General features: G+C 52.5%; 3 protein-coding genes across 11 annotated transcripts in view; all 3 read right to left on the bottom strand.

The window, feature by feature from the left end:
• Positions 1 to 410: 410 nt before the first annotated feature.
• On the bottom strand, positions 411 to 5,249 carry LOC110471539 (MCL1 apoptosis regulator, BCL2 family member). Of its 2 annotated transcripts, XM_031506890.3 has the most exons (3): positions 4,670 to 5,249; positions 1,431 to 1,678; positions 411 to 572 (listed from the first exon to the last, which is right to left on the bottom strand). In XM_031506890.3, exons 1-3 carry the CDS (start codon positions 5,232 to 5,234, stop codon positions 456 to 458), a joined length of 930 nt encoding a protein of 309 aa, XP_031362750.3. In that variant the 5' UTR covers positions 5,235 to 5,249; the 3' UTR covers positions 411 to 455. The 2 variants fall into 2 exon arrangements, with proteins under 2 accessions (XP_031362750.3, XP_085416725.1); XM_085560599.1 differs by lacking the exon at positions 411 to 572 and having other exon boundaries at positions 614 to 1,678.
• A 2,114-nt stretch (positions 5,250 to 7,363) lies between these two features.
• Positions 7,364 to 10,757, bottom strand: LOC110471476 (alpha-endosulfine). Of its 2 annotated transcripts, none has more exons than XM_021532154.4 (3): positions 10,645 to 10,757; positions 9,774 to 9,875; positions 7,364 to 8,985 (listed from the first exon to the last, which is right to left on the bottom strand). In XM_021532154.4, the coding sequence occupies exons 1-3, from the start codon at positions 10,699 to 10,701 to the stop codon at positions 8,815 to 8,817; spliced, it is 330 nt and encodes a 109-aa protein (XP_021387829.2). In that variant the 5' UTR covers positions 10,702 to 10,757; the 3' UTR covers positions 7,364 to 8,814. The 2 variants fall into 2 exon arrangements, with proteins under 2 accessions (XP_021387829.2, XP_085416750.1); XM_085560624.1 differs by having other exon boundaries at positions 7,364 to 8,982.
• A 423-nt stretch (positions 10,758 to 11,180) lies between these two features.
• The window catches only part of GOLPH3L (golgi phosphoprotein 3 like), a 16,078-nt gene continuing 2,628 nt past the window's right edge, over positions 11,181 to 24,630 (bottom strand). For 3 of the 7 annotated variants that reach the window (XM_085560611.1, XM_085560609.1, XM_085560610.1), the window contains exons 2-5: positions 23,731 to 23,907; positions 16,160 to 16,318; positions 15,115 to 15,229; positions 11,181 to 12,765 (exon numbers count right to left, since the gene is read on the bottom strand). In XM_085560611.1, coding sequence (XP_085416737.1) covers positions 12,338 to 12,765; positions 15,115 to 15,229; positions 16,160 to 16,318; positions 23,731 to 23,907 — 879 coding nt within the window. In that variant the 3' untranslated portion in view covers positions 11,181 to 12,337. Of the gene's footprint in view, positions 12,766 to 15,114; positions 15,230 to 16,159; positions 16,319 to 23,730; positions 23,967 to 24,177; positions 24,404 to 24,630 lie in introns of all 7 variants that reach the window. The other 4 variants (XM_085560608.1, XM_085560612.1, XM_085560607.1 and 1 more) reach the window with 4 other exon arrangements.

The raw sequence follows: 24,630 nt of genomic DNA, 5'->3' as shown, positions 1-24,630 counted from the left end.
CTGCTGGGAGTTCGGTAGGTCCTGGCAGCTCTGTTGGGAGTTCGGCAGGTCCTGGCAGCTCTGCTGGTGCAGGTCCTGGCAGCCGTGGCAGGTCCTGGCGGCTCTGCTGGGAGCTTGGTAGGTCCTGGCAGCTCTGCAGGTCCTGGGCAGCTCTGTGGCAGGTCCTGGCAGGTCCACAGGTCCCGGCAGCTCAGCAGCAGGTCCCGGCAGGTCCTGGCAGCTCTGTGGCAGGTCCCGGCAGCTCTGTGGCAGGTCCCGGCAGGTCCTGACAGCTCCGCAGGTCCCAGCAGCTCCGCAGGTCCCGGCAGCTCCCGGCAGGTCCTGGCAGGTCCTGGCAGCTCTGTGGCAGGTCCTGGCAGCTCCGCAGGTCCTGGCAGGTCCTGGCAGCTCTGTGGCAGGTCCCGGCAGGTCCCGGCAGGTCCTGGCAGGTCCTGGCAGGTCCTGGCAGGTGCGCCTCACCGGAGCAGGCAGGCCAGGCCGGTGCCCAGGCCGGCCAGGCCCGCCAAGGCCAGCAGAAGGTTCCGGGCGCCGCCCTCCAGGTCCTCCAGGCGGAAAAAATCCACGAAGCCGCCCTGGCAAATCAGACTCCAATAGCCCCAGAGCCAATTCTGACTCAAACTCCCCCAGACCCAATTCATCCTAAAACATCCCCTGTGCACCCCCAGCCCCATTTCATCCTGTGCACCCCCAGTCCCATTTCAGCCTCAAATGTCCCCTTTGCACCATTAGCCCCATTTCATCCTGCACATCCCTTGTGCACCCCCAGCCCCATTTCAGCCCAGTACATCAGACTGAGCTCCCCCACTCCCCCAGCCCCATTTCATCCTCAAACATCCCCTGTGCACCCCCAGCCCCATTTCATCCCAAAACATCCCCAGCCCCATTTCAGCCTAAAATATCCCCTGTGCACCCCCAGACCCATTTCATTCTAAAACATCCCCAACTCCATTTCATCCTGCACATCCCCAGCCCCAATTCATCCTAAAACACCCCCAGCCCCATTTCATCCTGCACATCCCCTGTGCATCCCCAGCCCCATTTCACCCCCAGCCCCATTTCACCCCCAGCCCCATTTCATCCCCAAACATCCCCTCTGCTCCCCCAGCCCCATTTCATCCTGCACATCCCCCATTCTCCCCCAGCCCCATTTCACCCTGCACATCCCCCATTCTCCCCCAGCCCCATTTCACCCCCAGCCCCATTTCACCCTGCACATCCCCCGTTCTCCCCCAGCCCCATTTCACCCGGCACATCCCCCGTTCTCCCCCAGCCCCATTTCCCCCTGCACATCCCCCGTTCTCCCCCAGCCCCAATTCATCCTGCACATCCCCTGTGCACCCCCAGCCCCATTTCACCCCCAGCCCCATTTCACCCTGCACATCCCCCGTGCTCCCCCAGCCCCAATTCAGGAATCCTTGCCAGGGACTCACCCAGCCCCCCTGGCTCTCCAGCCACTCCCTCCTGGAGGACACGAGGCTGTCGGTGATGATGGTGGCCAGGCAGGCGATGCCGCGCTCCTGCCGGATGCTCTTCAGGTGCTTGGCCACGAAGGCCCCGAAGGAGATGAGGGTCACCACGCGGCCCCAGTTGGTGACCCCGTCGCTGAAGAGGTGGGCGGCCACCTCCACCACGGCGCGCAGGTCCTCCTCGCGCCGGATGCGCAGCTTGCGCAGCATCCCTGCAGGGTGGGGTGAGGGGAGACAAGGAAAGATCCAGTTCAGCTCCAGAGTGCTGCAGGAACCTTCAAAGTGTCACAGGGACCCCAAAGGTGCTGCAGGAACCTTCAAAGTGTCACAGGGACCCCCAAAGTGCTGCAGGAACCTTCAAAGTGTCACAGGAACCCCAAAATTGCTGCAGGAACCTTCAAAGTGTCACAGGAACCCCAAAAGTGCTGCAGGAACCTTCAAAGTGTCACAGGGACCCCCAAAGTGCTGCAGGAACCTTCAAAGTGTCACAGGGACCCCAAAATTGCTGCAGGAACCTTAAAAGTGTCACAGGGACCCCAAAATTGCTGCAGGAACCTTAAAAGTGTCACAGGGACCCCAAAATTGCTGCAGGAAACCCAAAACTCTCACAGGAACCCCAAAAAATCTCACAGGAACTCCAACACTGCTGCAGAACCTGCACCCTGACAACCCAAAACTGCTCCAAGAACCCCAAAAGTGCTGCAGGAACACCAAAAGTGCTGCAGGAAGCCCAAAACTCTCACAGGAACCCCAAAAGTGCTGCAGAAACCCCAAACTGTCACAGGAAGCCCATAATTGCTACAGAAAGCCCAAAACTGTCACAGAAACCAAAAAACTGTCACAGGAACCCCAAAAGTGCTGCAGGAACCCCAAAACTGTCACAGGAATGCCCAAAAGTGCTGCCGGAACCCCAAAAGGGTCATAGGGACCCCAAAATTGTCACGGGAACCCCAAAACTGCTGCAGAATCTGCACCCTGACACCCCAAAAGTGCTGCAGGAACCCCAAAAGTGTCACAGGGACCCCAAAATCGTCACAGGAACCCCAAAACTGCTGCAGAATCTGCACCCTGACACCCCAAAAGTGCTGCAGGAAGCCCAAAAGTGCTGCAGGAACCCCAAAAGTGTCACAGGGACCCCAAAACTGCCACAGGGACCCCAAAAGTGTCACAGGGACCCCAAAAGTGCTGCAGGAAATGCAACCCCTGCTCTGCCCTGCCCCATCCTGGCCCGGGGTGCATCAGCAGCTCCAGGGCTGGGGAGATCAGCCCCGGTTCCAAAACCCGGGTCAAACCCGGGTCAAACCCGGGACAAAACTTCTCATTTCAGTTCAAACCCAGGCCAGGCACCGGGGCTCAACTTCCTCCAGCTGCTTCAGGGTGAAATTCAAAAAAAATCCAAATTTCCCAGAGCAGCTGGGGCTGCCCCTGCATCCCAGGAGGTGCCCAAGGCCAGGCTGGGCAGGGATGGTGGAAGTGTCCCTGCCCACGAAACTGGGTAAGTTTTAAATACTATTTCAACCCAAACCATTCCATGGTTCTGTGAGAGAATTCCCCCCACCAAAAACCCCCTTGCACCTAAACTGGGGTGGGGTGAGGAGCTGAAACTCCTGAGTTTATTAATCTTGGGATGAAATCCATTAAAGCAGATTTCCCAGGATGGTAGAAGTGTCCCTGCCCACTAAACTGGATGAGTTTTAAATTCTATTTGAACCCAAACCATTCCACGGTTCTGTGAGAGAATTCCCCCCACCAAAAATCCCCTTTACACCTAAACTGGGGCTGAGGATCTGAAAGTCCTGAGTTTATTAATTTTGGGATTAAATCCATTAAAGCAGATTTTCCAGGATGGTGGAAGTGTCTCTGCCCATGGGACTGGGTAAATTTTAAATACTATTTCAACCCAAACCATTCCACGGTTCTGTGAGCATATTACCCGGAAGAATTTCCCCACCAAAAATCCCCTTTACACCTAAACTGGGGTGGGGCTGAGGATCTGAAACTCCTGAGTTTATAAATTTTGGGATTAAATCCATTAAAGCAGATTTCCCAGGATGGTGGAAATGCCCCTGCCCACGGGACTGGGTAAGTTTTAAATTCTATTTCAACCCAAACCATTCCATGATCCGGTGAGAGAATTCCCCCCACCAAAAACCCCTTTACCCCTAAAGTGGGGCTGAGGATCTGAAACTCCTGAGTTTATTAATGTTGGGATTAAACCCATTAAAGCAGATTTCCCAGGATGGTGGAAATGCCCCTGCCCACGGGACTGGATGAGTTTTAATTCTATTTGAACCCAAAGCATCCCACGGATCTGTGAGAGAATTCCCCCCACTAAAACCCCCTTTACCCCTAAAGTGGGGCTGAGGATCTGAAAGTCCTGAGTTTATTAATGTTGGGATTAAATCCATTAAAGAAGAATTTCCAGGATGGTGGAAATGCCCCTGCCCACTAAACGGGATGAGTTTTAATTCTATTTGAACCCAAAGCATCCCACGGTTCTGTGAGAGAATTCCCCCCACCAAAAACCCCCTTGCACCTAAACTGGGGCTGAGGATCTGAAACTCCTGAGTTTATAAATCTTGGGATTAAATCCATTAAAGCAGATTTCCCAGGATGGTGGAAAGTGTCCCTGCCTGTGGGACTTCATGAGTTTTAAATTCTATTTGAACCCAAACCATTCCACGGTTCTGTGAGAGAATTCCCCCCACCAAAAACCCCCTTGCACCTAAAGCGGGGCTGAGGATCTGAAACTCCTGAGTTTATTAATTTTGTGATTAAATCCATTAAAGCAGATTTCCCAGGATGGTGGAAGTGCCCCTGCCCACGGGACTGGATGAGTTTTAAATTCTATTTGAACCCAAAGCATCCCACGGATCTGTGAGAGAATTCCCCCACCTGCAGGTCCCGAGCTCCCGGGATTTTGGGCGCTGGGGATTTTCGCAGCGTCACCCCGGGGTGCAGAGGAGGAAGCGGGGCAGTCTGGAGCGGCACTATCTCCCCGGCACACGCAACGGCGCCGTGCCCTCGTCCAAAGTTCAGCTGCGTTCTCCAGCGCTTCCCACCCGCTTTTATTTAACCCCTCCCGTGCCAAAGGCGCGTCCCCTCCGGCAGCCCGGCCGCGGGGGCATCCCCCTCCTGCCACCGAAGGGCAGCACGGGGGTCTCGCCCTCCTCCCGGAGCATCCTCCCGACACTCACACCCACCTCGAAAAGCGAGCTCGTGTTTCCTCATCACGCCGTCCCCGACCCTCCGCAGCGTCTCCAGCGCCTTCTCCATCACCGCATCCCCCGCCGCTCCGGGCCGCCCGGGCCCGCCCAGGACACCCGGAAAAAGCTTCTTAGCGCTGGGCTGCTCCTCCCCCGCCACCTCCCGTAGGTAGCGGCTGATGAGCTCCAGCGAGTCCTGCCGGAGCCCGTCCGGGCTCGCGGGCCCGGGCTCGGGGCCGCGCTCGGGCTCGGGCTCGCATCCGTCCAGCTCCTCCTCGGGGCGCCATAGAGTCGCGCCGCAGCCAATCAGCGCGCGCGGTGCCGCGCCGCAGCCAATCAGCGCGCGGGGGGGGCCGGCGGCGGCCGCGCGGCGCTCCCGGGGCGGCTCCGCGGCGGCGGCGGCGGCGGCGGGGCCCGGCAGCGGCCCCGGCCCCGGGAGCGGCCCCGGGAGCGGCCCCGGCACCGGCCCCGGCACCGGCCCCGGCCCCGCGGGGCTCAGCGCCGGGGAGCCGCCGCAGTAGAGGTTGAAGCCGATGAAAGCTTTCGGCTTCACGGCGAACATGGCGCCCGGTGCGAGCGGCCGGCGGGGTGCGGGCGGGACCGGCGCGGCCGGGTTATATAACCGGCGGCGGTGACGCCAGAGGCGGGGCGAGGGCGGGACGGCAAACCGAGCTTGCTTTTTTTTTTTTTTAATTTTTTTTTTTTTCCACCTCCGCTTCCGTTTTCTCGGCGGAAAAGCGGACCGCCCGCTTCGCCCCCGGTACCCCGCTCCCGGTGACTCTTCCCGGTACCGAGCGGCGGGTGCCGCCCCCACTCCTGCATCCCGCCGAGCACAGCCAGGGATGGATCCCGCGGGGAAAAGCGCCCCCGGTAGCGGCGAGAGTCCTCGGGGCACCGGCCACGCGTGTCCCCTGCCCTGCCGGAGCCGCCCGGTGCATCCCCGGTTCATCCCCGGTTCGTTCCCGGTGCATCCCCGGTTCATCCCCGGTGCATCCCCGGTGCATCCCCGGTTCGTTCCCGGTGCATCCCCGGTGCATCCCCGGTTCGTTCCCGGTGCATCCCCGGTGCATCCCCGGTGCGTTCCCGGTTATTTCCCGGTTCATCCCCGGTTAATTCCCGGTGCATCCCCGGTTCGTTCCCGGTGCATTCCCGGTTCATTTCCCCGTTCATCCCCGGTGCATCCCCGGTTCGTTCCCGGTGCATCCCCGGTTCATTCCCGGTTCGTTCCCGGTACATTCCCGGTGCATTCCCAGTTCATTCCCGATTCATTCCCAGTTCATCTCCGGTTCATTCCCGGTTCGTTCCCGGTACATTCCCGGTGCATTCCTGGTTCATTTCCGGTTCATTTCCTGTGCATTCCCGGTTCATTCCCGATTCATTCCCAGTTCATCTCCGGTTCATTCCCGGTGTATCCCCGGTTGATTCCCGGTTCGTTCCCGGTGCACTCCAGGTTCGTCCCCGGTTCATTCCCGGTTCATTCCCGGTGCGCTCCAGGTTCATTCCCGATTCATTCCCAGTTCGTTCCAGGTTTATCCCCGGTTCATCTCCGGTTCATCCCTGGTTCGTTCCCGGTTCATTCCCGGTTAATTCCCGGTTCATCTCCGGTTCATTCCCAGTTCGTTCCCGGTTCATTCCCACTGAGCATCCCCGTGCTGTGTTTGGAGCACTGCCACCTCTCTGACCAACATTTTTGGGGACAAACTGGGACAAAACGGGACAAATTGTGACAATTCCAAACCCACTGAGCATCCCCATGCTGTGCTTGGAGCACTGCCACCCACCTGGCAGAATTTTTGGGGACAAAACAGGACAAATTGGGACAAATCCAAAACCCCTGAGCCTCCCCGTTGTGTTTTTGGGGCAGCTCGTGCTCAGCCCAGTCCCATCCCCGTGCCCTGGAGATGTCCCAGCTCCAAATTTTACATTTGGGGGTCCCCAACTCCTGTCCCCCCCCAAAAAAACAAACCAGACCTGGGGTGGGGGTGTCCAGCAGGGTGAAAATTCCGTCCCTCCCAAAATCCTTCCCGCGGCCCCGAGGAATTTGTCCTTGTCGGGAAGAGAATTTTTGGCAGCAGGAGCAGGAACGAGGAGCTCTGGCAGCACCAACAAAACATTTTTGTGGTTTTTTTTTTTTGGGAGGAGGTGCCAAATTTGAGCACAAACACGAGGCTGGAACAACGCGTCCCCGGCGGGAGCTGGCTGCGCTCCGGATTTTGGGAATTCCCAAATTTTTTTTGAGGGGAGGGAATCCAAAGAGTCCTGGGAGCTTCTCCAGGGGAAGGGAAGGTGGGGCTGGGGGAAGGACAAGGCTGAAAAAAACCCAAAAAGTGAAAGCTCAGGTGGGGACAGAGAATGGGGCTGGACGCATTTTGGGGGCTGTCCCCAAAATTTGGGAACTGTCCCCAAAATTTGGGAGCTGTCCCCACACATTTTGGGGGCTGTCCCAACAATTTTGGGGGCTGTCCCCATAAGTTTAGGGGTTTTCCCCACAATTTTGGGGCTGTCCCCACAATTTTGGGACTGTACCGAAAATTTGGGAGCTGTCCCCACACATTTTGGGCTGTCCCCACACATTTTGGCTTTTATTTCCCCTTTTGGGTTTTATTTCCCCTTTTGGGGTTGAATTAAAAAAAAAAAAAAAAAAAAAGAAGGAAGCACAGCAAACCAGAAGAGGCGAACATGTAAAAAAAATTATATATATCTATATATTTAAATATATTTTTATCTATTTACAACATAGCTGGGACACCCAAGGAGGGTTTGCAGCCAGCGTGTCACAAAGGGGCTGGAATTGAATTTTTGTAAAATTTGGATTTTTTTTGTTGTGATATTGGTGTTAATTTGGGGGGTTTTGTTGTGATATTGGTGTTAATTTTGGGGTTTTGTTTTTTGTTTTTTTTTTTCCCAGGCTTCAGACAAAGAAAACACAAGGGAAAAAAATGGGGAAAAAAAATGGGGAAAAAATAAATTCAAGTTTGGATGCTCTTTCCAGGTCTGGGATCATACTTTCCAGGTCTGGGATCACTTTCCAGATCTGAAATCACTCTTTCTAAATCTGTGATCAGTATTTCAAGATCTGGGATCACTCTTTCCAGAGCTGGGATCACATTTTCCAGAGCTGGGATCTCATTTTCCAAATCTGGGATCATAATTTCCAGGTCTGGGGTCACTCCTGTGAGATCTGGGATCACTCCTGTGATATTTGGGATCACTCCTGTGGGATCTGGGATCACTCCTGTGATATTTGGGATCATTTCTGTGGGATCTGGGATCACTCCTGTGATATTTGGGATCACTCCTGTGGGATCTGGGGTCACTCCTGTGGGATCTGGGATCACTCCTGTGATATTTGGGATCACTCCTGTGGGATCTGGGGTCACTCCTGTGGGATCTGGGATCACTCCTGTGATATTTGGGATCACTCCTGTGGGATCTGGGGTCACTCCTGTGATATTTGGGATCACTCCTGTGATATTTGGGATCACTCCTGTGGGATTTGGGATCACTCCTGTGGGATTTGGGGTCACTCCTGTGAGACCTGGGATCACTCCTGTGAGACCTGGGGTCACTCCTGTGAAATTTGGGGTCTCTCCTGTGGGATCTGGGATCACTCCTATGAGATGTGGGGTCACTCCTGTGGGATCTGAGGTCACTCCTGTGAGATCTGGGGTCACTCCTGTGGGATCTGGGATCACTCCTGTGATATTTGGGATCACTCCTGTGGGATCTGGGATCACTCCTGTGATATTTGGGATCACTCCTGTGGGATCTGGGGTCACTCCTGTGATATTTGGGATCACTCCTGTGGGATCTGGGCTCACTCCTGTGACCCCAACCCCTGAAATCCCATCCCACACCTCAGCCCTGCCCCTCCTGGGTTTCTCCCAGTGGGATGCAGAGCTCCAGCAGGAACCAGGATGGTCCCAAACAGCACCAAAATTAAGGCAAATCCCCTGGGCGAGGAAGGACCAACCCAACCCTGCTCCCCACTCATCTTCGGGGCGTGTTTGCTGGAAAATCCAACACCCACATGGATTCCGGTGCTCCCACCCCCACGGCACAGTGAAGTCGCATCCATTTAGCCAAAGGAAAAACCCCAAAAATAGAGACAAAAAGAGGGCAGCCCCCAGGTGAGAGGGCAGCTACCCTGCCAGCTTGCTGGTGAGCAGCGAGGATTTCCTCCGGGGCAGGTCCTGGGGCGTGGGGATGTGGGCTCCCGTCACCAGGTCCTGGCCAGGCCCCGCACTCGGCACCTGCTTGGCCTTCACCTTGGCCTTGGCCATGTTGTAGTCGCCAGAATCGAAATATTTCTGCTGCAGGAGGGAGAAATGTTTGCGTTGGTGAGGGAGCAGGGGAAGGGCAGAGGCACGAGGAGACTTGGGGAGGGGGAAGTTGGGAATTGGGGCTGGGATTGGGTGTGCGGAATTTAGGATTGGGAGTGCAGGAGCAGGAATTGGGATTTGGGATTGGGTGTGCAGGATTTGGGATTGGGTGTTTAGAAGCAGGGAATGGGATTGGGAGTGCAGGATTTGGGATTGGGATTGGGAGTGCAGGATTTGGGACTGGGATTGGGAATGCAGGATTTGGGATTGGGATTGGGAGTGCAGGATTTGGGACTGGGATTGGGAGTGCAGGATTTGGGATTGAGAGTGCAGGATTTGGGACTGGGATTGGGAGTGCAGGATTTGGGATTGGGAGTGCAGGATTTGGGATTGTGTGAGCAGGAATTGGGACTGGGATTGGGAGTGCAGGATTTGGGATTGGGATTGGGAGTGCAGGATTTGGGATTGGGTGTTTAGGAGCAGGGATTGGGTATTTAGGAGCAGGGTTTTCCCCCCAGGATTCCCAGTTTTTCTGCCTTTTTTTTTTCCCATTTTCCCCCCCATTTTTTCCCCTCAGTTTTCCCATTTTCCCCTATTTTTTCCCCATTACTTCCCCTATTTTTTCCCCATTATTTCCCCATTTTTTTTGCTCCATTTTTCCCCAGTTTTCCCCCATTTTCCCCCCATTTTTTCCCATTCCCCCCCCATTTTTTTCCCATTTCCCCCAATTTTTTTTTCCCTTTTTCCCCCAATTTTCCCCCTTTTTTGGGGACACTCACCCCTTTCTGCAGCCTCCTCATGAGGAACTCTGCCCCTCCCGGCCTCAGCCCCAGCCCGGGGTATTTCCCCTTGGGCTCGGCCCCGGGCTCCGGCTGGGCAGCCTGCAGAGAAATTAAAAATTATTTATTAAATTTACATTATTCGTTACATAATTCATTGAATTAAAATGTGTTTGTTAAAAAAAAAAAAGTGTTTATTGACTAAAATTTACATTATTTGTTACATGGTTAATTCGCATTTATGTATATTAAATAAAAATTTATTTATTGAATAAAATTTCCATAATTTGTTAAATTATTAATTTGGAATTGAAATTTATTTATTAAATAAAAATTTATTAAATGCAATTTACATTTTGTTGAATGATCAATTAGATTTTACTTATTAAATAAGATTTACATTACTTGTTACATTATTAATTTGAATTGAAATTTATTTATTAAATACAATTTATTAAATGAAATTTACATTGTTACATTAGTAATTATTTATTGAATGAAATTTATATTGCATTAATCAATTAAAATGTATTTGTCGAAGAACATTTACATTATTTGTTACATTATTAATTTGCATTTGCATCGGATAATTTTAAAAAATTATTTAGTAAATAAAATTTACATTTTGTTGAATGATTAATTCAATTAAATTTTACTTATTAAATCAAATTTACATTTTACATCCCGGTCCCCTCATCCCTCCCCTCCGACCCCAAGCAGGAAGTCCCGCCCACCCCAACCCCCGTAGCCAATCAACGCCCGGTATTCGCCAGACGGACAACAGAAACAGCCAATCGCCGCTTAGGACTGGAAAGAGGGACGTGCAGCCGACCCGCCCGGCATCTCCTTCCTCCCCCGGGGGTTCCCCCACCTGTTTGTCCCGCCCGGTCTCCTCCGTGAAGGCGCCGGTACCGAGCGGCGCTGCCATGGCGGCGGGGGAGGCTCCGCGCTCCCTCCGCTGCGTCCGGCCCCGCGCCCTGCTCCAAAATGGCCGCCACCGCCTCCACCGCCTCAGCTGTGTGAGTGGCAGCAGCTCTGCCCAATGAACGCAGAGGTTCGGCCGCGGTGACATCACACCTGACCAATCAGTGAGCGAGGAAGGCGGGGCATTGAGAGGGGGCGGTGGAGGGGGAGGACGGGGCATGAATGACTGGCACGAGCAGCGGCCAATAAAAAGCGCGAACCAGCGAGTGGGCGGGGAAAGGGGCGTGGCTTTCGCGGTACCGGAGCTCCGCGGGTTCGAGACCGGCGCTGTGAGGGTGCGGGACCGGGAGATGCGGGGGACACCGGAGAGCCCCGAAACCACCGCGGGAAGGGAAAGGGGCACGGGGGGAGGAGGGACTCACGGTACCGGGACACCCCCGGGACACCCCGCCCCTGCCGAGCCCCACTGAAACACGGACAGAATGGAAATCATTGGAGTTTTACGTGAGCTCCAGAACGAAGGCGGGGAGGAGGGAGGGAGGGCTGTGCACAAAGATCACCTCGCTTCCATGGATTCCTCCGAGGAGAAGCGGCCGAGGCGCGGGGGCACAGCCCGCGGAGCTCCTGCCCGGAGCAGCTCCGGGTGCCAGGGCTGGGGGTGGCCAACAGCCCCAGAGCCACCCCAGGGGGCACCTCCAGAGCTGCCAGCCCTACCTGGGGAGGGGAAAAGCAAAATCCCCATGTCCCTCCCCAGGCTGAGCCCAGCCAGCGCCCCAGGAGCTCCGTGGGGAGAGCCTGGGGTGGGACACCATGATGGGACCCACCAAGGATCTCTCCAACCCCATGTGAGGAGAAGTTTAGGAGTTATTGGAGGCCACCAGCACGGCCCAGATCATCTCCATGGCCCTGCCTGTGGCAACTTCCACCTCAGGGTCCTTCTGGGGAGATCCTGTGGTGGGACACCATGATGGGACCCATCAAGGATCTCCCCCACTTCATATGAGGAGTGTTTAGAACTTATTAAAGGCCAGCAGCACGGCCCAGATCATCTCCGTGGCCCTGCCTGTGGCAGCTTCCACCTCAGGGTCCTTCTGGGGAGAGGGGTCCCCTTGATAGGAACTCATGTGGGGTATGGGGTCCCCTTGATGGGACCCACCAAGGATCTCCCCCACTTCATGTGAGGAGTGTTTAGAACTTATTGGAGGCCACCAGCACGGCCCAGATCATCTCGGTGCCCCTGTTTTTGGCAGCTTCCACCTCCAAGTCCTTCTGGGGAGACCCTGTGGTGGGACACCATGATGGAATCCATCAAGGATCTCCCCATCTCCACGTGAGGAGATGTTTAGAACTTATTGAAGGCCACCAGCACAGCCGAGATCATCTCCATGGCCCTGCCTGTGGCAGCTTCCACCTCAAAGTTCTTCTGGGGTGGGACACCATGATGGGACCCATCAAGGATCTCCCCCACCCCACGTGAGGAGAAGTTTAGGACTTATTGAAGGCCACCAGCACGGCCCAGAACATCTCAGTGCCCTTGCCTGTGGCAGCTTCCACCTCAAAGTTCTTCTGGGGGAGATCCTGTGGTGGGTCACCATGATGGGACCCACCAAAGATCTCCCCCACCCCACGTGAGGAGAAGTTTAGGACTTATTGAAGGCCGCCAGCACGGCCCAGATCATCTCGGTGCCCTTGCCTTTGGCAGCTTCCACCTCAGGGTCCATGTCCAGCAGGTCCTTGGTCCTGTTCATGGCCACGTCGTACTTGTCGTCGGCCAGGCTGCCGAAAACGTTCTCCAGCACGTCGGAGGCGTGGGCCAGCACCAGCAGGGCCAGGGTCCTGCGCTCCATGCGCTGGGGCTCGTTGACCCAACGCTCCAGGACGCTCTCCTGGAGCTTCTTCAGCAGCCGCTGCTTCTCGTTGGCGTTGCTGACCGGGTGGGTGGTCATGTCGAAGAGGAGGAAGTTCTGCTTCTCCGTGGTCAGGATGCCCTTCTCCACCAGAGCCTTGGCCAGGCGCTCCCGCACGTTGCGCAGCTGGTACTGCAGCTTGAAGGGGTTCCAGGTCTCTCCTGAGGGGTGGGAGGCTCTGGTCAACGTTTGTTGGGCAACCTCAATGTTCTTCCATCTTCCCCGTGATGTCCTGCATGGACACCTTGCTCTGCCACCGGAGCTCTGAGGGCCAAGATTTCCACCGAGCTCCCAGCAGAAGAACAACCCCAGGAAATTCTTCTCTGACCACATATTCTGCCTTTCCTTGCTCTCCCCATCTCCTGGGATCTCCATGGACCTCCAGGGCTCCCATCCTTCCACCCTTCCATGATGTCCTGCATGGACACCTTGGTCTGACAAAGCTCCCGATGGAGTTTTGAGGAGAAAAATCCCCACCAAACTGGGCAAATCCCATCCCTTTCCAAAGCCTCTTCCACCCATGGATCACCCCAGGCTTGGTGAGACCTCAGGAGGAACCAAAGGAGAACGAGGTCCAAGATTTCCCAGAAGAACACCCAGGAAATTCTTCTCTGCCCACATATTCTGCCTTTCCTTGCTCTCCCCATCTCCATGGATCTCCAGGGATCTCCAGGGCTTCCACCCTTCCATGATGTCCTGCATGGACACCTGGCTCTGATCCCTTGGTCTGACTCAGACTCTCCTGGAGAAGCTCCCAGTGGACTTTTGAGGAGAAATCCCAGACAAATCCCATCCCTTTCCAAAGCCTCTTCCACCCACAGATCACCCCAGGCTTGGTGAGACCTCAGCATTTGGATCCTCCAAAATGCTTCCCTCAAAATCCTCTTGAAGATCTGGAAATCTTCCCCTGGAGCCCCAAGTCCTACCTGGGACCACCAAAATCCTTCCCAGGAGTCCCAAATCCTACCTGAGATCCCCCAAAATCCTTCCCAGGAGACCCAAATCCAAGCTGGGACCACCAAAATCCTTCCCAGGAGACCCAAATCCTACTGGGGATCCCCAAAACCCTTCCTCCTTTTTTTGGGGTTCCCTCACCACCAGATCCTGGAGCTCTGGATGATCCTGGATGGATTTTGGTGGGTATGGGGAAGGTTTGCATAGACCTGGAGGGGGATTTGAGGTTCCAGGCTGGTTTTGGGGGTCCCTGATGAGATCCTGGATGGGTTTTGGTGGGTCTGGGGGAGGTTTGGATGGGCTTGGAGAGGGATTTTGGTGGGATTTGAGGTTCTAGGCTGGTTTTGGGGCTCCCTGATGAGATCCTGGACGGATTTTGGTGGGATTTGAAGGCCCAGGCTGGTTTTGGGGCTCCCCCAGGAGCTCCTGGACGGGTTTTGGTGGGATTTGAAGGTCCAGGCTGGTTTTGGGGCTCCCCCATGAGCTCCTGGACGGATTTTGGTGGGTCTGGGGGAGGTTTGGACGGGCTTGGAGAGGGATTTTGGTGGGATTTGAGGTTCCAGGCTGGTTTTGGGGCTCCCTGATGAGATCCTGGACAGGTTTTGGTGGGATTTGAGGTCCAGGCTGGTTTTGGGGCTCCCTGATGAGCTCCTGGACGGATTTTGGTGGGTCTGGGGGAAGTTTGGACAGGCTTGGAGAGGGATTTTGGTGGGATTTGAGGTTCCAGGCTGGTTCTGGGGCTCCCCCAGGAGCTCCTGGACGGGTTTTGGTGGGATTTGAGGTTCCAGGCTGGTTTTGGGGCTCCCTGATGAGCTCCTGGACGGGTTTTGGTGGGATTTGAGGTTCCAGGCTGGTTTTGGGGCTCCCCCACGAGCTCCTGGACGGATTTTGGTGGGATTTGAAGGTCCAGGCTGGTTTTGGGGCTCCCCCAGGAGCTCCTGGACGGGTTTTGGTGGGTCTGGGGGAGGTTTGAATGGGCTTGGAGAGGGATTTTGGTGGGATTTGAGGTTCCAGGCTGGTTTTGGGACTCCCTGATGAGATCCTGGACGGGTTTTGGTGGGATTTGAGGTTCCAGGCTGGTTTTGGGGCTCCCCCAGGAGCTCCTGGACAGATTTTGGTGGGATTTGAGGTTCCAGGCTGGTTTTGGGGCTCCCTGATGAGCTCCTGGACGGATTTTGGTGGGATTTGAGGTTCCAGGCTGGTTTTGGGGCTCCCCCAGGAGCTCTTGGACGGGTTTTGGTGGGTCTGGGGGAGGTTTGGACGGGCTTGGAGAGGGATTTTGGTGGGATTTGAAGGTCCAGGCTGGTTTTGGGGCTCCCTGATGAGATCCTGGATAGGTTTTGGTGGGTCTGGGGGAGGTTTGGACAGGCTTGGAGAGGGATTTTGGTGGGATTTGAGGTTCCAGGCTGGTTTTGGGGCTCCCCCAGGAGCTCCTGGACGGGTTTTGGTGGGATTTGAGGTTCTAGGCTGGTTTTGGGGCTCCCCCAGGAGCTCCTGGACGGGTTTTGGTGGGATTTGAGGTTCCAGGCTGGTTTTGGGGCTCCAGCTGGCCGTACCCGTGAGCAGCTCGATCCAGGTCTGCACCGTCTCCGCGGGCTCGGTGGCCTTGATGTGCCGCAGGGTCTCGTCCAGGAGCACGTCCCCGGTGGGAGCGTCCGACTTCAGCAGCACCTGCCCGAGGCAAAGGGGATTGCTTTGATTCTTCATTTCATTTTTTACTTAATTTTTAATTTAATTTTTAATTTCATATCAATTTGATATTGATAATTTTTTAATTTTTATGTAATAAAATATAATATTAATAATTTTATAAAATATTTGTTCTGTATTAATTTAATATTAATAGAATTTAACGTTTTACTTAATAAAATAGAATATTATTAACTTAATAAAATTGTTAATAATAATGATAATAATGATAATGATTATAATGATGATAATAATGATTATAATTATGATAATAATAATGATAATGGTAATGATGATGATAATAATAATGATGATGATTATAATAATAATGATAATGATGATGATAATAATAATGATAATGATTATAATAATAATGATATTGATGATAATAATAATGATAATGATGATGATAATAATAATAATGATGATGATGATTATAATAATAATAATGATAATAATAATAATAATAATGATAATGATGATAATAATGATAATGATGATAATAATGATAATGATGATAATAATAATGATAATGATAATGGTAATGATGATGATAATAATAATAATGATAATTATGATAATAATGATGATTATTATAATAATAATGATAATGATGATGATAGTAATAATTATAATGATGATGGTAATAATAATAGTAATAGTAATAATAGTAATAATAGTATTATTATTAATAATAATTCATTACAATAATTAACAATTTATTAAAATTATTAATAATAATTCATTACAATAATTAATTAGTACTTTATTAACATTATTATTATTAATAATGTATTAAAATAATTAATTAATAATTTATTAAAATTAATAATAATAATAATAATAATAATAATAATAATAATAATAATAATGATAATGTAACAATTTTCCCATTCCGATGGAACGCTGCACCTTCCTGTCCAGCAGGCTCCTGCGGCGCGCGGCGCGCGGCTCCAGGCGGATGCGCCCGCGCAGCGCCAGCTCGACGAGCGCGGCCCCGCGCAGCCCCGCCGAGATGCAGTCGTTCCAGAAGGACGTGTAGCCCTGCGCCGGCGGCACGGCATCGGGGAGCTGGCCCGGAGCCCAGGCATCTCCAGGGATCTCCAGGGGATCTCCAAAGGATCTCCAAAGGATCTCCAAGGGATCTCCAAAGGATCTCCAAACATTCCCACATTCCCTGCCCGGATCCTCCAAACATTCCCACATTCCCACACTTCCCTGCTCCGGATCCTTCCCGAGCCCGCCCGGAGCCCAGGGCATCTCCAGGGGATCTCCAGAGGATCTCCAAAGGATCTCCAAAGGATCTCCAAAGGATCTCCAAACATTCCCACATTCCCACATTCCCACATTTCCCTGCCCGGATCCTTCCCAAGCCCGCCCGGAGCCCAGGGGATCTCCAAAGGATCTCCAAGGGATCTCCAAAGGATCTCCAAGGGATCTCCAAAGGATCTCCAAACATTCCCACATTCCCTGCCCGGATCCTTCCCGAGCCCGCCCGGAGCCCAGGGGATCTCCAGGGCATCTCCAAGGGATCTCCAAACATTCCCACATTCCCACATTCCCTGCCCGGATCCTTCCAGAGCCCGCCCAGAGCCCAGGGCATCTCCAAAGGATCTCCAAAGGATCTCCAGACATTCCCACATTCCCTGCCCGGATCCTCCAAACATTCCCACATTCCCACATTCCCACATTCCCTGCCCAGATCCTTCCAGAGCTCGCCCGGAGCCCAGGGGATCTCCAAGGGATCTCCAAAGGATCTCCAAACATTCCCACATTCCCACATTCCCTGCCCGGATCCTTCCCGAGCCCGCCTGGAGCCCAGGGCATCTCCAAACATTCCCACATTCCCACATTCCCTGCTCCGGATCCTCTGCCCTCCCGGAGCCCACCCAGAGCCTGCAGGATCTCCAAAGGATCTCCAAACATTCCCACATTCCCACATTTCCCTGCCCGGATCCTTCCCAAGCCCGCCCGGAGCCCAGGGCATCTCCAAGGGATCTCCAAACATTCCCACATTCCCACATTTCCCTGCTCCGGATCCTCTGCCCTCCCAGAGCCCACCCGGAGCCTGCAGGATCTCCAAAGATTCCCACATTCCCACATTTCCCTGTTCCTGCTTCTCCAAAGCTTCCAAGATCTCTGTGTTCCTCTATCCAAAGATTCCCAGATTTCCACATTTCCCTGCTCCTGCTCCTTATCCTTCCCGGAGCCCTCCCAGAATCCAGAGGATCCAAAGGATCTCCAAACCTTCCCACATTTCCACATGTCCCTGCTCCTTTCTCTCCAAAGCTTCCCAGATTTCCACATTTCCCTGTTCCTGCTTCTCCAAAGCTTCCAAGATTTCCCTGTTCCTGCTTCTCCAAAGCTTCCAAGATTTCCCTGTTCCTCTCTCCAAAGATTCCCAGATTTCCACATTTCCCTGTTCCTATCTCCAAAGATTCCCAAATTTCCACATTTCCCTGCTCCTGTCTCCAAACCCTCCCAGATTTTCAAATTTCCCTGCTCCTTTCTCTCCAAACCTTCCCAGATTTTCCCACTCCTCTCTTTCTAAATCTTCCCAAATTTCCACATTTCCCTGCTCCTTTCTCTCCAAAGCTTTTTCCTCCCTTTCTGTTTCCTTTTCCTCCTTTCTGCTGCTCCTTTTCTGGCTGGAAAACAAGGAAGGAAGGACCTCAAAGCTAAAAAATGAGAAAAAAATTGAGAAATGTTTTTCCCAAGAAAACCAGGCTGGGAACCCCCTGGGAAGGATTTTTTTCCCTCCTTAAGGTGAATTTTGCACTTTAGATGTGAATTTTCCACTTTAGAGGTGAATTTTTCACTTTAGAGGTGAATTTTTCACTTCAGAGCTGAATTTTCCACTTTAGAGGTGAATTTTCCACTTTAAAGGTGAATTTTCCACTTTAAAGCTGAATTTTTTCACTTTAAAGCTGAATTTTCCACTTTAAAGCTGAATTTTCCACTTTAAAGGTGAATTTTTCACTTTAAAGGTGAATTTTCCACTTTAAAGCTGAATTTGCCACTTTAAAGGTGAATTTTTCACTTTACAGCTGAATTTTCCACTTTAAAGATGAATTTTCCACTTTACAGCTGAATTTTCCACTTTAAAGGTGAATTTTCCACTTTAAAGCTGAATTTTTTCACTTTAAAGCTGAATTTTCCACTTTACAGCTGAATTTTCCACTTTACAGCTGAATTTTTCACTTTAAAGGTGAATTTTTCACTTCAGAGGTGAATTTTCCACTTTAAAGCTGAATTTGCCACTTTTAAAGGTGAATTTTCCACTTTAAAGCTGAATTTTCCACTTTAGAGCTGAATTTTCCACTTTAAAGCTGAATTTGCCACTTTAAAGGTGAATTTTCCACTTTAAAGCTGAATTTTCCACTTTAAAGGTGAATTTTCCACTTTAAAGTTGAATTTTCCACTTTAAAGCTGAATTTTCTACTTTAAAGGTGAATTTTCCACTTTATAGCTGAATTTTCCACTTTAAAGCTGAATTTTCCACTTTACAGCTGAATTTTCCACTTTAAAGCTGAATTTTCCACTTTACAGCTGAATTTTTTCACTTTACAGCTGAATTTTCCACTTTAAAGTTGAATTTTCCACTTTAAAGCTGAATTTTCCACTTTAAAGCTGAATTTTCCACTTTAAAGCTGAATTTCCCTCCTCCGTGCCTCTGTTTGAGCAGCCACTGGGCTCGGCCAGCACAAAGCACCATAAAATAAATGACATTTTTTATTTGCTTTCTCCGTTTCCTGGTGCAGGAAGACAAAGCAACCTTTCACCCTTTGCCCTCTCCTGCTTTCCATTCCTGAAAATTCTCCAGGAAAGGGCGTGAGGATGAGCAGAGGTTTCCATTTCCTGCCCTCCAAGGGCAAGTTACCCCTAGGAAATGTCCAAATCCCAAAATTCCTGGGTTATTTCCAGCTTTTGTGGTTATTGGTTTGCAGCCACATCCTCCTACACGGACGGATCGGGATTTAAAAAATGAAATTATGCTGTGAGCTAATGGAATTTGGCAAAAATAAATTTGGTTTTTTTTTCCCTCCAGTTATTAAAGCAGGAGTGAAAAAAAATAAACAAAATCAGAGCTCAGCTCAAGGCCGGGCGGCCACAGGAATGTGGAAGGACAGGATGGAGAAGGGGGAAAAAAAGAAATAAAAGAGTGAAAAGGGTTTTTTATTTCCTGTATTTGTTGGGCCCTGCCAGGTTCCTGCTGGCTGAAAGTGGTGGAAGAATTCCAGCTGGAAAATAATGAAATTCCAGCTGGAAAATCATTAAATTCCAGCTGGAAAATCATGAAATTCCAGCTGGAAAATAATGAAATTCCAGCTGGAAAAACAATGAAATTCCAGCTGGAAAATCATTAAATTCCAGCTGGAAAATAATGGAATAATTCCAGCTGGAAAATGGTGGAATAATTCCAGCTGGAAAAACATTAAATTCCAGCTGGAAAATCAAGAAATTCCAGCTGGAAAATCATTAAATTCCAGCTGGAAAATAATGGAATAATTCCAGCTGGAAAATCATTAAATTCCAGCTGGAAAATCATTAAATTCCAGCTGGAAAATCATTAAATTCCAGCTGGAAAATCATTAAATTCCAACAGGAAAATAATGGAATAATTCCAGCTGGAAAATGGTGGAATAATAATTCCAGCTGGAAAATCATGAAATTCCAACAGGGAAATGGTGGAATAATTCCAGCTGGAAAATGGGGGAATAATTCCAGCTGGAAAATCATGATTCCAGCTGGAAAACCATGAAATTCCAGCTGGAAATCATGAAATTCCAGCTGGAAAATCATTAAATTCCAGCTGGAAAATCATGAAATTCCAGGTGGAAAATCCTAATTCCAGCTGGAAAATCATGGAATAATTCCAGCTGGAAAATCATGGAATAATTCCAGCTGGAAAAACATGAAATTCCAGCTGGAAAATCATGAAATTCCGGCTGGAAAACCATAATTCCAACTGGAAAATGGTGGAATAATTCCAGTTGGAAAATCGGGGAATAATTCCAGCAGCTGGAAAATTTTGGAGTTTTGGAATGGTTTGGGTTGGAAAGGTCAAACGTTCTCATTCCTTGTGATGGATCCACCACACCAGGATGCTCCAAAGTTCATCCAACCCATCCCGGGACACTCCCAGGGATGGGACAGCCATGGAATAACCCTCAGCACCCTCCCAGACAAAGATTTTCCACTCCTCAGGAATGGCAGATTTTGGAATTTTGGAATGGTTTGGGTTGGAAAGGTCAAACGTTCTCATTCCTTGTGATGGCAAGGAGAGGTTCCACCACACCAGGATGCTCCAAAGTTCATCCAACCCATCCTGGGACACTCCCAGGGATGGGACAACCACGGAATTATCCTCAGCACCCTCCCAGGCCAAGATTTTCCATTCCTCAGGAATGGCAGATTTGAGTTTTGGAATGGTTTGGGTTGGAAAGGTCAAACGTTCTCATTCCTTGTGATGGATCCACCACACCAGGATGCTCCAAAGTTCATCCAACCCATCCCAGGACACTCCCAGGGATGGGACAACCACGGAATTATCCTCAGCACCCTCCCAGGCCAAGATTTTCCACTCCTCAGGAATGGCAGATTTTGGAATTTTGGAATGGTTTGGGTTGGAAAGGTCAAACGTTCTCATTCCTTGTGATGGCAAGGAGAGGTTCCACCACACCAGGGTGCTCCAAAGTTCATCCAACCCATCCTGGGACGCTCCCAGAGATGTGACAGCCATGGAATAACCCTCAGCACCCTCCCAGACAAAGATTTTCCATTCCTCAGGAATGGCAGATTTGAGTTTTGGAATGGTTTGGGTTGGAAAGGTCAAACGTTCTCATTCCTTGTGATGGATCCACCACACCAGGATGCTCCAAAGTTCATCCAACCCATCCCAGGACACTCCCAGGGATGTGACAACCACGGAATTATCCTCAGCACCCTCCCAGGCCAAGATTTCCCCCGAGCTGAGGCAGAAGACGGGGGGAAACCGAGGCAGAGGGCCAGCTCCGAGCAGAGCTGACAAAAGGAGTTCCCAGCACTGAGCAACCACAAATCAATTCTGCTGGAGCACGCTCCACTTCCTGCAGGGTGGCAGGCCCACAGGAGGAGCTGCCAGCACTGCCAGTCCCACCCTGAAAGATCATTATTGACATTTTTCTCCAGCTCTTCTGCCTGCCTGGAAATCCTCTATTTCTATTTTTATTTATTTTTTTTTTGCCTGAATTTGAGACCCTCGAATCTCAGCCCAGCTCACTCTGCCCCTTCCCTCTGCTTTTCCCAGGGGGATTTTTCAGCACCAGGGCAGTGCCCGGCGTGCCCCCCGTGCCAGCTGCAGCTTTGGGGTGCAGAGGGGGACGCTCACCCTTCCATAAACCACCCGAAACTCCTTCCAGCCACGGGAAAAACAACCTCCGCCTCGGCTCTGGAGCCACGCGGGAGGAAAATGGGAGTTGCTGTTTGTAAGGTGGAATAAAAAAAAAAAAAGGGATGTTTGTTTTCTGATTTTCACTTGTAAAAAGCTTATTTTGAGCTTTTCCAAAGGTGACGGCGGATTGGAGGGTGAATGTGTCACCTCTCCAAAGACACTGGATCAATTACAAGGAAATTAATTTCTCCGCCCCTACGAAGGAACGCAAAACAAGAGGTTGCTGAGGGAAAGTTATGTGAGGAAGTTCTTTAACAGCGTGTTAAATTCCGGGAATTCTGTGCCCCCAACCCAGAATTCTGGGAATTAATTCTGTGAACACTGTGCCCCCAGCCCAGAATTCTGGGAATTCTGTGACCCCAAGCCAGAATTCTGGGAATTCTGAGACCCCAACCCAGAATTCTGGGAATTCTGAGACCCAAACCCATTATTCTGTAAATTCTGTGACCTCAACTCATCATTATGGGAATTCTGGGAATTCTGTAACCCCAACCCATCACTTTGGGAATTCAGTGCCCCCAACCCATCACTCTGTGACCCCAACCCATCATTCTGGGAATTCTCTGACCCCAACCCATCATTCTGGGAATTTTCTGACCCCAACACATCAATGTGTGAAATCTGGGAATTTTCTGACCCCAACCCAACATTCTGTGACCCCAACCCATCATTCTGGGAATTTTCTGACCCCAACCCATCATTCTGGGAATTCTGTGAGTTCTGTGCCCCCAGCCCCTCACTCTGAATTTGGAGTCCCCAGCCCCTCACTCTGATCTCAGAGCCCCCAGCCCCTCACTCTGAATTTGGTGCCCCCAGCCCCTCACTCTGATCTCAGAGCCCCCAGCCCCTCACTCTGAACTCAGAGCCCCCAGCCCCTCACTCTGAACTCAGAGCCCCCAGCCCCTCACTCTGAATTTGGTGCCCCCAGCCCATCACTCTGAACTCAGAGCCCCCAGCCCATCACTCTGAACTCAGAGCCCCCAGCCCCTCACTCTGAATTTGGTGCCCCCAGCCCCTCACTCTGAACTCAGAGCCCCCAGCCCCTCACTCTGAACTCAGAGCCCCCAGCCCCTCACTCTGAACTCAGAGCCCCCCTCACTCTGAACTCGGAGCCCCCAGCCCATCACTCTGTGCCCCCAGCCCCTCACTCTGAACTCGGAGCCCCCAGCCCATCACTCTGAATTTGGAGCCCCCAGCCCATCACTCTGAATTTGGAGCCCCCAGCCCCTCACTCTGATCTCAGAGCCCCCAGCCCATCACTCTGAACTCAGAGCCCCCAGCCCCTCACTCTGATCTCAGAGCCCCCAGCCCCTCACTCTGAACTCAGAGCCCCCAGCCCCTCACTCTGAACCCGGAGCCCCCAGCCCCTCACTCTGAATTTGGAGCCCCCAGCCCCTCACTCTGAACTCAGAGCCCCCAGCCCCTCACTCTGAACCCAGAGCCCCCAGCCCATCACTCTGAACTCGAGCCCCCAGCCCCTCACTCTGAACCCAGAGCCCCCATCACTCTGAACTCAGAGCCCCCAGCCCCTCACTCTGAACTCGGAGCCCCCAGCCCCTCACTCTGAACTCGGAGCCCCCAGCCCCTCACTCTGATCTCAGAGCCCCCAGCCCCTCACTCTGATCTCAGAGCCCCCAGCCCCTCACTCTGATCTCAGAGCCCCCAGCCCCTCACTCTGAACTCGGAGCCCCCAGCCCCTCACTCTGAACTCGGAGCCCCCAGCCCCTCACTCTGATCTCAGAGCCCCCAGCCCCTCACTCTGATCTCAGAGCCCCCAGCCCCTCACTCTGATCTCAGAGCCCCCAGCCCCTCACTCTGATCTCAGAGCCCCCAGCCCAACACTCTGAACTCAGAGCCCCCAGCCCCTCACTCTGAATTTGGAGCCCCCAGCCCCTCACTCTGAACTCGGAGCCCCCAGCCCCTCACTCTGAACCCGGAGCCCCCAGCCCCTCACTCTGAACCCGGAGCCCCCAGCCCACCCTGGACCCCGAGCAGGTTCTCGGGCCGAGCCCCGAGCAGATCCCGTCCGAGTTCTGAGAACCCGCCTCACCTCCTTGTCCTTCAGCCCCAGGAGCAGCACCTCCTCCATCAGGGTGAGCCGCATGTCCTTGGAGTCCTCGGGCTGCTCCTGGCCGGGCTCCCCGGCCTCCTCCTCCTCCTCCTCCTCCGGCCTCCTGTCGGCGCCGCGGCCCTCGGCCCGCCGGCCCCGGTGCGTCAGCGTCGTCATCTGGGCCAGGGGCACGGTGCTGAGCCCCAGAGGCAGCCAGAGCCAGACCTGAGCCAAACCTGAGCCCCAGAGCCGAGCCTGAGCCAAACCTGAGCCAAACCTGAGCCAAACCTGAGCCCCAGAGCCGAGCCAGAGCCAGACCTGAGCCAAACCTGAGCCAAACCTGAGCCCCAGAGGCAGCCAGAGCCAGACCTGAGCCAGACCTGAGCCAAACCTGAGCCAGACCTGAGCCAGACCTGAGCCAAACCTGAGCCCCAGAGGCAGCCAGAGCCAGACCTGAGCCAGACCTGGGCCAGACCTGGGCCAGACCTGAGCCAGACCTGAGCCAGACCTGAGCCAGACCTGAGCCAGACCTGAGCCAGACCTGAGCCAGAACTGAGCCCCAGAGGCAGCCAGAGCCAAACCTGAGCCAGACCTGAGCCAGACCTGAGCCCAACCTGAGCCAAACCTGAGCCCCAGAGCCAAACCTGAGCCCCAGAGGCAGCCAGAGCCAGACCTGAGCCAGACCTGAGCCAGACCTGAGCCAGACCTGAGCCAGACCTGAGCCTGAGCCAGACCTGACCAAACCTGAGCCCCAGAGGCAGCCAGAGCCGAGCCTGAGCCCAACCTGAGCCAAACCTGAGCCAAACCTGAGCCGAACCTGAGCCAAACCTGAGCCAAACCTGAGCCAAACCTGAGCCCCAGAGCCAAACCTGAGCCAAACCTGAGCCCCAGAGGCAGCCA

Source organism: Lonchura striata, chromosome 25, assembly GCF_050655825.1.
Source record: "Lonchura striata isolate lonStrDom1 chromosome 25, ASM5065582v1, whole genome shotgun sequence".
Lineage (NCBI taxonomy): Eukaryota > Metazoa > Chordata > Aves > Passeriformes > Estrildidae > Lonchura > Lonchura striata.
Note: the sequence above shows the minus strand (reverse complement) of the source record. Positions and strands in the feature narration are given on the sequence as shown.

Excerpts from the sequence above, each read along its gene's own strand:
- LOC110471539 (XM_085560599.1), bottom strand. The coding sequence starts at position 5,234 with ATGTTCGCCGTGAAGCCGAAAGCTTTCATCGGCTTCAACCTCTACTGC. Across the intron at positions 1,679-4,669 it reads ACACGAGCTCGCTTTTCGAG|GGATGCTGCGCAAGCTGCGC; the intron begins GTGGGTGTGAGT and ends CCCACCCTGCAG.
- LOC110471476 (XM_021532154.4), bottom strand. The coding sequence starts at position 10,701 with ATGGCAGCGCCGCTCGGTACCGGCGCCTTCACGGAGGAGACCGGGCGG. Across the intron at positions 9,876-10,644 it reads AGACCGGGCGGGACAAACAG|GCTGCCCAGCCGGAGCCCGG; the intron begins GTGGGGGAACCC and ends ATTTCTCTGCAG. Across the intron at positions 8,986-9,773 it reads TGAGGAGGCTGCAGAAAGGG|CAGAAATATTTCGATTCTGG; the intron begins GTGAGTGTCCCC and ends TCCCTCCTGCAG.